A 12,310-nucleotide genomic window follows, 5' to 3' on the forward strand; every position below is an offset into this window, starting at 1 on the left:
TATATATATATATATATATATATATATATATATTTGTATACACACACACATATCTATATATGTCTATATGCGTTTACACACACGCGCGCGCACACACACACACAGACACACATATATATGGGGTTCAAATAGAACCTAGGCTAAATCTTATTAATGAAAGGAGGAGCATAAATACTCATTACAGAATCTGTATTAGAAAGTAAATAAATAAAAACATGATATAGTAGAAAAGGAAATGAATAATATGATATCCAAGCTAATAACTCATAATAAATAGGAATTAATAATAGCTAAAACTAGCCATTAATAAATATTCTAATACATTCCCTCGATTTGAAATTGTCGAATATTGGCTGAGGTAGGTTCTTACTGATAATATTGTCCAATTGACCAATAGATGACACAAACGGAACATAAATCTCCCCGGGCTCGAGCTTTTCTTTAATGAAGTGTCAGTCAATCTCAACATGCTTGGTGCGACCTTGCTGGATCGTGTTGTGCGTAATGCTAATCGATGTCTTATTATCACAGAGCAACTGTAGGGTTATGAGCAATACTAATAGTCACATTGTTATCAAATTCTAACAAAAGTTTAAAATAGATCAAGTTATTAACAATTTTTGGAGCTTTGCATAAAACAATAAGCAAAAGTTATTTGGTATGATACAAATCATTAAAATATAATATTTAGTATGCATTTTCTTATAATTTACAAAATTTAAACTGAATTATTCATAACATAGTTGTTAGTCACACTTGCCCGAATTTTTTAGATTAGACGCACGACACACGTGTTTAATACGTGCTAGACGTGTGTCGCATACACGTTCAAATTTGACAAGCGTCAACAGTAAAAAAACTATATGTTTTTTTTATAAAGAAGAGTCGATGCATCACAATTGCTCGTGTTACCTAGAGTATAAAAATTTTAGAGCTACTAAACTTGTCGACAACAATAAAATGATAAAAGCAATTATATTGCAACTACTAAACCAAAAAAATGGCCCCACGATCGATGCTAAAGCAAGGTTGAATGCAATGCACGATGACCTTTTTCTTCTACGAGTGGGGAATTAAAGACATTTCTTAATTATATGAGCAATGTTATCCATCTACTATGCAAAAAAAAAAAAAAAAAAAAAGAAAAAAAGAAAAAAAAAGTAACATAAACCTTTAAATAATATCATTCAGACTAGTGAAAGAGAAAAGGGTTAAATAATAAGTGAATAATTGAAGGATCATGATTTCAATTTAAATTCAAAATTGTAAAGGGAAATATTGCTTTCTTATATTTTTTCAATTGAAAGCATATGTTGCATATTTATATACACTCCTATCTCTATAGATATAGAATTTTTTTAATATAAAAAAATATTTTAATTAGATATCCTCTAATTAAGTACATAATATCAAGCTACCTAAATACAATTATTTGATTTAATATTTTTCATAGTATTCCCCCTCAAGTTGAGGCGTACATATTTATAATGCCTACTTTTTACAAATACAAGTGTCTGTAGTTCCATTAAGAGTCTTTGTGAATATGTCCCCCAATTCTTCCCCAATTCTTACATGAGTTGTAGAAATCACATTTTGTTGAATCTTTTCACGAACAAGATGTCAACCTATCTCAACGTGCTTGGTTCGTTCATGGAAAATTAGGTTTGAAGCAATATTAATTGCATCTTCGTTATTACACCATAGCTTTGCCGGAACTGTCATTTGAAAACCCATTTCAATTATGAATTAAACTACCTCATAGTGATTATGCATGGAATCGTGATGCTACATTGATGGAGTGTCTTTTAATGATCCTGAATGATATAAAAATTTAGTGGGAAAATTAAACTATCTCACAGTAACTCGCCCTTATATCACGTATTTAGTTAGCACTATAAGATAACTCATGTCTTCTCTCACAGTCCATCATTGGTGAACTCTGAAACATATACTATATTACCTCAAGAGCTCCTGTAAAAGGGATTTATATCAGAATCATGAGTATAAAATTATTGAATGTTCCTCTAATGTAGATTGGGCAAGTTTTAAGATAGATCGAAGATCCATTACTTGATTTTGTATTTTTTGTTGATGATGATTTAGTTTCATAGAAGGAAAAATTATTGATTATGAAGCATCAAAGTACTGCATTGTTTGACCACTATTGTCCCCATTTCTACTAACAAATTCAAAACATACTTTCATTGAGATTGAAAGATACCATTCTTTCTCCTTGATACGTCAATCCCCAAGTATGTCAAGGAACCTAGATCTTTAGTATTGAATTGATTTTGCAAAAATGATTTCCAATGATAAGATGTCCAACACATTGCTTCCAGTAATATTAATGTCATCAATATATACCTCCAACTGAATTATCCCAAAAGCATACATATTGCTTGTAGAATACAATGCAATCACTTTTATGCTTGTGCATCCCAAACTCTTTTAACGCTTGACTGAATATTCCAAACCATGCCTGAAGACTTTGCTTCAATCAATAGAGTGGCTTCCGAAGCCGAAATACCGAATGTTTCTTTGATGCAACTTGACTGCCTTGTTATCACAAAACAAGCTGTCGAATTTCTTCCCTCTTCTTCCTAACATTTCAAATCACCTTTCCCCTTCGTTGATTTCGTGCTAAAATCCTTACGGAAATTCACAAGCCACTTGCAACACTTTCGACACAAGTTCGGCGCCTTCCGGCGGCTACTGAAAATGAACAATGCATGAAAAACGAATAATAAAATGGAAGCAAGATGAAGGAAATGAAAATCTCAAATGTCGCTAAAATCAGTTTAGGAAATTACAGTGCGAACACCGGACGAGAGAAGAGGAATCGGGAGGGGAGGGAAAATGCGAACGAAAGAAACGTCAAGGAGAAAAATATTCGAAGGCTTTGTAGGCCTCAATCAATGCATTTATAACAACGTTAGGTCGGTGGAAAACAGTGAAGGAGATTAGAGAGGGTTAATTAGGGTTAATAAATTTAATTAAAATTATAACTTGCTATTTTTATATCTTCCAATTTATTCATAATTTATATTTAGTATTATATATTATATTGATCGATTTGACGCGTATAATTTTATAAAGTTGTTTTAATTGAAATATGAGAAATCTGAAATTTGGGGTTTATTTTTAGTTGTCAAAATTTTTATCAGATTTATCAATAATGGGTTATTACATAATGGAGAGGGAGATAGGATGATGTATGTCTTTAAGTAGTGGGAGAAAGAGAAAGATGGGGTAAGAGGGGAGAAACAAGTGAGACATGATGGAGGGATTCGTGAAAAGCAGAAACTTATAGTAGAAAATTAGAGGTTTCAAGAGAGATGTTTAATGAGGGATGGAATCAATGAGAAAAAGTTAGAGAGCACCAAAGAAAAAAAGGGATGACGGAGAAGAAAGAATAGATGAGTCTTAGAAAAAAAAGAATTAAGGGGGCTTTTGAGCAAAATAATTCTTAATTCTTCATTCAATGAGAATAATAAACCATGTGATACTTTTATAGTATTAGAATATTATAAAACTAGATAATTACCCCAATTAACCCTAAACAATTTAAATAGTGATTAATTTAACAAAAATACATCAATGCAAACTTAAGAACATGAATTAAGTATAAGTACACCAACTTATTAAATCAAAATGATAATTACTCGTGATGCTGTTGATGACACACATGAATCTTGATTGGATGGTTATCATCATTTATTATCAATGAGTGCTATTCTGCTATCTCTCTTATGTACTCATTTTGCTTTTTATTCTTCATAGATTTATCACTCATTAATCTAATCATTCTGTTTTTTGTTGCACTCATTTTTACTTTATTTTATTATTTTTGTATTCAAGGTCTTTATTGTATGCTGACTCATACCTTTCCAGAGTTCAAGTCATTAACGCTCTCACTTGGCCAATTAACCCTTTCTCATCAGATGGTATTGACCTTTTTAAATGCATTATTATGTGCTTAAATTTAAGAGAGGAAGTGGGTTTCTAGTTTGGAAGCTTGCCTAATTTGTAGGTACTGGGTCGTAAAGCTCAAATTGAAAGTATTGAATTGAGTTTGTGCAGATATTTTGAGGTAGAGAGGTCATTGAGCTGCGGTGCAAATGCCAATGAATGAATGTGGAAAAAGAGTCCTAAAAATATGGGTGTGCATTTGGATAGTTAGGTTGCTTTGGTTTACTAATAAGCTAAAACTGACTTGCTTCATTTCTGAAATTAAAAAATTGAATTGAACCAACTGAACTGAGTTTTACTTTGGTTAGATTGGCTTGGTTCTAGATAAAACAAAATATATTCAACTTTAGTATTCGACCCATGAGCCTAATCCTATTTTGTTTAAATAGTATATATTACGAAGACTACTGAGCAATCTTTGTTGAAACTATAATTTTGGCATGTGAAATAATTAACATGAACATTATTCATTTGTCATTGGTTTATTTGTAGTTCACAGGCTTGTTAGTTTAATATTATAAGAAATTAGCATAATTATGTTTTTGACTTGAAGAATTAAAAACAGCAAAAAATTAACTAATAAGAAAAATGAAGTCAGTCAAAATTACATCCAATAACATAACCAATACTTTAAAAATCAAACTGACTCAACCAAATAAAATTGGTCCAGTTAAATTTTTTAGCTTCCTCCAAATAATACACATGCTTGTTTGCAAGCACTTTTGGATAGTTATTATAGGTCCATTGGCAGCTTCGGTTGTACTCCTTGTAGATGACTAATGTAGTTTTTGTAGAAGTGTAATGGGAGGCACACACTTTTTGTTGTTTAAGTGGCTAGGTAATTTAGGTAGCTTGTAGTTGAGGGCGAGAACTCTTGCTTGAAAAGTAATAAAATGTATGTCCGCATTCCTTATCTTTATAATTACTATGTGAGTAATAACTACTTTGAACTAGTAAATTCATATTTAACCTAAACTCAACATTGATTTATTATGCAAGTGGAGCCATCTTCAACTTTTCGCTGATGATATCCTTCTCGTGGAGAAGAATAGAGAGAAAGCTCGGAAAAAACTTGAATTATGGAGGTCTACATTGAAGTCTAAAGGCCTTCGTTTGACTAGAACTAAAACTAATTATATGAAATGTAATTTTAGTAGTAGTAGCTCTAGGTACAGAGTTGTAACTATGGTTAATCAAATTATTAAAAGAAATCAATCAAAAGAGTCATATAGGTGTGAGATGGATGTTTGTTTAAAAGAACAACTATAAATTGACTTTGGCTAACAAAAAGTTTGTGCTCATCAAGTGCACTCTATGATTCACCAATCAAGAGAATTGGGCCATGATATAACTTACGAACTCTGTCCATGAGCGTAATTTAATAGTTTTATTTTGTGGTAAAATCACTCGTTAAAGAACACAATCATTAATATTCCTTCTCGCGGTGTCATTGGTGACAAAATCACAAGATTATAGGAAATGTACCACATCCTTATTGAATGACATCTATGAGAGTGGTCATAGAGTCATGCTTTATAAGACAATGGCTCTCAGTGAGCTATGATTAGGGGTGTAAAAGAGTCAAATCGAGCTCGAGTCACCCTCAGCTTGAGCTTGAGCTTGATTAATTTTATCGAGCTCGAGCTCGAGCTTAAGTCTACGAGTTCAAACCAACTCACGAGCCGACTTGTTTAATATAGAAGAGAGAAAATGATATTAATTTAAGCTAGCTTAATAATAATAAGACAAATTGAATGAATAATTAAGAGAAAAATAATAAAAAATCACCTAATATACAATACAAAATATTTATTTTTTAATATTTCAACTACCTTAACGTTAAAGTCTTAAAATTTAATATATTTTGAGTGTATTTTATATTAATATTTTCTTAAACGAGTAGGCTCACACGCTAAAGAGTTAAATCGGGGTTGGCTTGACCTTGCCTTGTTACCTTGCCACTTATCGAGCCGAGCTAGAGCTCAAGCCGGCTCACAAGGCAGCTTGACTCACTTACACCCCAAGCTATGATTAATCTTAAATTTGTCACAATTTGCATGACATCTATAAGAGTGGTCATAGTCATGCCTGATATGACAATAGCTCTTCTTGAGCTAAGATTAACCTTAAATTTGTCACACTGATAAATTATTGTTGATGATGAATGAATAGTTCCTTAAGGCTTTAAGGTACTAGGTTTTGCTCTTCTTTTTTTTAAAAAAAATTATAATCATTTCTCTTTTTTTTATCTCGACTTCGAAGTTGTCCACTTCTAAATATAGGGATATTTTGATAAATGAAATCCTCTCCAGTTTAGATTTTTTTTTTCAATATTGTCATCACTGAGATATTAAATTAATCATAATAGCTTTAAATCTTTAGATGTCTACCTACAAAAAAATTGGAATCACACATCTAAATATGGCTTGAATCCATTTTAGAAAAATATTTTTCCATAGACCATGACAAGTTTCCCTCAAAACTACACGATCATGTATAAAAGTTATAACTTATGATTATACTTTTGAAGGCATGACATTAAAGTTCTATATTTTGTCATCCTAAAATTAAATATTGTTACTATTGTATACTAAGCACTTAGCAATTTACAACTAGCTCTAATTATAAGTTCTCTTATCATTTGGAGGGGTAATGAATCATAGGGGCCTTACGCCTATGAAAAATTTAAGGCAAATTATCGAAGTAATGTTTTATCTAAAGATCAAATTCATCTTTTAACAATTTGACTTGCAACCACAAACTCTTTTTGAAAAGTTAAACATGAATTTTGGGAACTCCAGATTTTCTTGAATGGTCAAGTGCACACTGTTTATGCAATTCACTTGAGTAGCATCCCAACAGTTCTTATATTTGTATAATTTCTTAGTAATGTTTTTTTCTTTTCCTTTTTCTTGCAGATAGTAATGGAATACTGTGGGGGCGGCAGTGTTGCTGATTTGATGAGTGTGACTGAGGAGCCTCTGAACGAAACCCAAATTGCATATATATGCAGAGAGGCTTTAAAGGTATTTATTAGCATACTTCATGTTTTTTTCATAGAGATATTGACCTATTGGAAGCATTTTGCAGTTAGTTTTAAGCTAAATCCAATTAATCTACATCATAAATTGGTATTTTAGATTTTTCTTTCTGCATATTTAGCTTGTGTAGCATGATTACATGAAATTGTCTTTTGCGTCCTTCTGAAAATTCCAGTGTTTGTTTTACAATTCAGTAAATAGAGCTGTTAACTTGCTTCCCTAGGCTATAACTTTCATTGAAATATTTTGCTAAGTATTCTTAGTGACTATAAGGAAAATTTTTATATGCTATTTCTCCAGCGTTATCACTCTTTTAAAGGCTGTAGTACTCAATTTTTTAACATCATGTTTTGCTTCAAGCAACAAGAATATTTGAAAACAGCAAGGATAAATGCGAGGTGGAAGATGCCCATGCAAACTTGATTGGGCCTGTTTTACTCAGATATTATGATATAAATTTATTGCTTGTTTTATCACCAAAACTATAGACAGAATATTGAAAGCATTAACCATCAGTTTAGCATCTTGATTTACAATATCTTAGTTTCTTATACATCTTTGTTCTGTATACTACTTGAATAAACCATGGCTTTTTTGATCAGTTCTGAAGCCGTTCGGTTATTGCTAAGGTAAAGGTTTTATATATTTAGCTTCTAGAATTTTTGAAATTCTTTTTAGCCATTTGACAATTGTAATTCCTGGTTTTTTTCACTCGGTGGGGGGTGGGGTGTAAAATGACTACCCCCACTACAATCGCGTGCATGTCTGATTTGTGAATGTGTGCCTTTGATACGTATAAAGTTATTGAAGTAGTGCAAGCAGTTCATGAGCACGGTGATTTCACAAGCAAGTGGAGGAGGAAGAAGTGGATGAGAATGTGTGCTAGGTTGAGGACAAAAATGGATGACTCGTGCTTGGGACCCTTTAGCAGTAATGAGAGCTGCAGTAGCTTGACGACTAAGTTGGTCGAGGCAAGCCGCTAGAAGAGAATTCTTTAACCTGGATTGCCTATGTGAGAACGGTGAACCGAGAAATTCGAAGTCGAGCAGACCTCATCTCGCTGCATTTTGCCTTGCAATTTTGTGGCTTCTGTGAAGTCGGGAGTGGAATTAGGGTAGCAAACTCAACTCGTCGGCTTGCTATGAGGAGCGGAGCATGGGACAGAGATCCAAGGCTTTTTCGCGTGAAGGGTGTGGGAGCGGAAAACCTTTTTGTGGGAGCTTGATCTTCGATCTATGATAATTTTTATTATATGATTTTCTATAGTATCAATTTCTATTAACAATGAGAGATTGACAACAACACACACACACACACAATAGATAGTACATATAAGATCAATTGGGATGACCTAATTTAGTTCTGCCTCTGCCTCTAGTTCTCGAAAGGGAACCGACTAACAAATTTGTGAGGTGCGTACCATTGCCCAAAGTAACCAAAGTATCATCCATTAGATTATTTAGCTCAAACAGATCTCCATTCTTCTTCCTCCTAGAAGTGTAGACTTGTCATTCCTCATCCGAAGATTGTTGCTCATTCAAATGAGGTGGTAGTGCAGTAGTAGAAAGATTGCCAACAATTGTACCCACAATAGGTTCTAGTGTGTGTGAGGTATGAGTTGTCTCCTCTACCCCTGATACTTCCTGAAGATGGGGAGCTGCAAGGTTCTCCTGATTATCAGTCTGTGTAGGTAGCGATCCTTTAGTACTGTTTTCAATAGGGTTTGAAAATGTAGGTTTCTCAGCAGAGCCATCCATCTTTGCATCAATCACAGAAATAATATTTTCAGGGGTGGTCCACATGGGCATAAGTCAGAGACCAAATCATGTCCTGTAATAGTTTTCTCTCTAGGTGGAACAGATATGTCCAGAGCAGTGGGGTTTGATCTATCCTTATTCACTTGATCTTTAGATTTCAAATAAGGCTGAAGCTTATGACATTTACAAGGGTATGCCCAAACATTTTACAATGATAATAATGAGGAGGTCTATGCTCCATGACGATTTGTTGTCAATATTTATTATGAGTTGTGCCCAACCAGACTTTAATAACATCAGGTAAATTAATATCTTTTTCCACAAATATTCTGGCCACAAAATATCTGGTTAGGCTGAAAGTGGGTAGATCTACCTTCATAGGGTCCCCAAGTATAGTCCCAATAATGTAAAAAACCTGATGATGAAAAAAGTGCAGCTTGAGATCAGGTTGACCAAACCATACCGGTACAATAAGAGATTCATGATTGGTGTCAAAATCAGTAGACCACTTGAGTAACTTTATTGATTTGCCTGCAATGTTAATATGTTTTTTTGGAAAAAATTCGAGTGTTGTCTTCAACCATGGTTAATTGAATCAACACGTCTCATATCCATGAGCCCCACTTTCCACTTTCATGCTAGTTTGAGTTGATTAAAACATTTTTTGATAACTTCCATAGGTGGGTGCTCCCACTGAAATTTTTAAATAAAAGTGAACTTAAATTTCTCAATCAGGGTTGAAATTTCTAATTTAGAGAAAAATAATACTGCTTTCTCACTTTTCCTACTTGATTCTTAATAAAGGAGCAGTCAGTTGTACCATCACGATACTTCTTTTAACTTAAGGGGAAGACAGCCGTCGACTCAACATGAGGATTAACCATCACGTGGGCAAATGAGGCTTTGTCAGGTTCAACCGAAGAAGAATGAAACTCCATCACAACAGGTAAAAGCCTTGCCAAGTCGAGCAGAGGGCAAAAACGGCGAGCCGAAGACGGTCAGGGCGAAGCCGCGGAACAGGCGTAGCTCGACGAGGTCTACGAAGACAGATGAAACAACCATGCAGAAGACAATTCGCAGAAGACGTAGTCTCGACGAAGCTAAAAGAAGATGAAATAGAGGAGCCAAAGCCCTTCGTCGTTGGGCAGGACGAAATGATGGCGCAAATGCGTCATGAGGAGGCGATGTGAGAAAAAGCCGGAGAAGCCCTTCGACGTCGAGTACGAGAAGACCTTCGTCGTCGAACACGATGAAATCGATGGATTAGAAGCCGAATTATTCAACGCAGGGAATCACCTTCGGGCGAAACCCTACGCCATTTATATATATCCATGTATATGTATATATATGTTTTCATGTATCTATGTATATATATATATATGTATGCATATACATAGATACATAAATAGATAGATATACATATACATATACATATACATAGATTCATAGATTTACATACATACATGCATGCATGCATGCATGCATTACACACAGACAGACAGACATACGTACATTACATACATACATTACATACATGCATACATACATTACATTACATACATACATTATACACACACAGACACACAGAGACACGCACACACACCTACATGCCTAGATACATACATTACATACATACATACATACAGACATATCGAGTTTCGTGCCATTACCTAAAGTAACCAATGTATCATCCATTAAGTTTCTGAGCTCGAGTGGGTCTCCATTTTTCTTTATCCTCTTGAATGTGTAAACTTGTCATTTCTCATATGAAGATTGACTCATATGATCAATGTGTTGGTCAACAGATTACTGGGCATGTATAAGCTGATGAGCCCCTTGTGCCTGACTAACAGTAACAACTTGCTCGTTCTGTTGAGGTGGTAGAATCGCAGTAGAAAGATTTCCAACCGTTGCAATAATGATAGATTATAGTGTATGTGAAGTATAAATTGTTTTCTCTGCACTTAATGCTTCCTGAAGATGAGAATCTTCAAGGCTCTCCTGATTATCGATCGAACATTGTCCTTTGTAGGTAAAGGTTCTTCAGTATTGTTCTTAAAAACGTTTGAAGCTGTTGGTTGCCCAACTGAAACATCCAACAACACTTCAATCGCAGAAACAAAAACTGTGTTGTTAGGGGGGTCTTCGATAGTGGGAGGGAGAGCGGATGGCGTTTCAACTAATATTTCAATATCATGTGGATTGAACTCAGGGGTGGATGAGGGACAGGTGTGAGTTGGGGCAGAGGGCCTAACAATATTTTTTACGCTCAGGTTTTAAATGAGGGTACAAATGATGACATTGAGAGTGAGAGTGTCTAAACATACGACAGTGGGTGCGGTAAAGTGGGATCTGTTCGAGTTTCGCTCGCTGCCCTAAATCCTGGTGCTGGGAGCAAATCCAAATCTCCGTCAGAAAAGGTAAAATAATGCCTCGTTCAATCAAAACTTTGGCTTTAGAAGGCCGAGTCAGATTAACTGTAGGAATATCTGTTTTGAGAGGTTTACCGTAAACCATAGCTAAGGAGAAGAGGAACTCTTGATTGAAAGATGAAACTTCAGACTCGGGAAACACAACTATACAGGAATGGTATGAGGTTCAGTGAGGGTCAAAATCGACCGTCCTTAAAACTTTCATCACACGTTTCATCACACGGTTATCTATTCGAACGAGTCTTCTCGCAAACAAATGAGCATAGTCTTCATCATGTGATAATTATATGAGAATATGCCTACCGTCCAGTTTACCAAACTTTCATTCCCCTTTCAGCCACATTTGCTCAAAATCTTTTTGAACTAGTTCGAGTTTGGGGTTTCCATAAAGGAACTTACTTAAACCAATCGGCAGGATGAAGTTAAGGTGGAAATCTTAGGCTCAGAGAGAAAAATTGCAGGCTTACCATTTTTATGGGATGATTTTTTGAGAATTCCAGTGTCAACACCTAGCGCTAAAGTATCGTGGTATTGCTGTAGGAACATATACGAAAAAGGGGCGCGAGCGGGGTTATCTACAGCAAGGGCGGCGAAGTAGGAATGGAGCCAGAGGCCATCTCGACATGCAAGAAGTGCACGTAAGACCTCCTTGTTCAGGGGACTGCGTCAGGAAGAGGAGGAGACGTGCGAGAAATGCTCGACAAAATCCCTTCATTGTCGGGCACGAAGAAATCGAAGTCGCAAAAGCGTCAGGAAGAGGAGACGACGTGCGAGAAGGCACAACCAAAAACTGCACGAAATTAATGTAGAGAAGCCCTTCGTCGCCGGGCATGACTGTTGACCTCAATTTTCGTGAGGTCTAGTATTTCTCGTAGGAGTTAGGATCTAGCCTTAAGGGTCTTCCTGCGACTATCTTAGAGCCTTAGAAGTGGTGCCCGCCTCGTTTTAGTTCGACCTATTTCCGTCCTCTTTTGGAGGTTTCGCGTGTGTGGTATCGACTTCTAGCACTTAGAAGGATGAAACCGACATGAGGAAACCCAAAATGGATTCCTATAGGACCTTTCCGAGCTTTAGGTTGACCTTCTGCACAATTCGCACTCCTGCGCGCACC

At 35.4% G+C, this 12,310-nt stretch overlaps 1 protein-coding gene across 1 annotated transcript in view; it reads left to right on the forward strand.

Annotated features, from left to right (window-relative positions):
* Positions 1–12,310, forward strand: part of LOC110026933 (serine/threonine-protein kinase dst1) — a 97,892-nt gene that overhangs the window by 15,099 nt on the left and 70,483 nt on the right. Inside the window, exon 4 of the mRNA XM_020728158.1 lies at positions 6,888–6,995. Coding sequence (XP_020583817.1) covers positions 6,888–6,995 — 108 coding nt within the window. The remainder of the gene's footprint in view (positions 1–6,887; positions 6,996–12,310) is intronic.

This window comes from Phalaenopsis equestris, unplaced genomic scaffold (assembly GCF_001263595.1).
Source record: "Phalaenopsis equestris unplaced genomic scaffold, ASM126359v1 Scaffold000404, whole genome shotgun sequence".
NCBI classification, from domain to species: domain Eukaryota; kingdom Viridiplantae; phylum Streptophyta; class Magnoliopsida; order Asparagales; family Orchidaceae; genus Phalaenopsis; species Phalaenopsis equestris.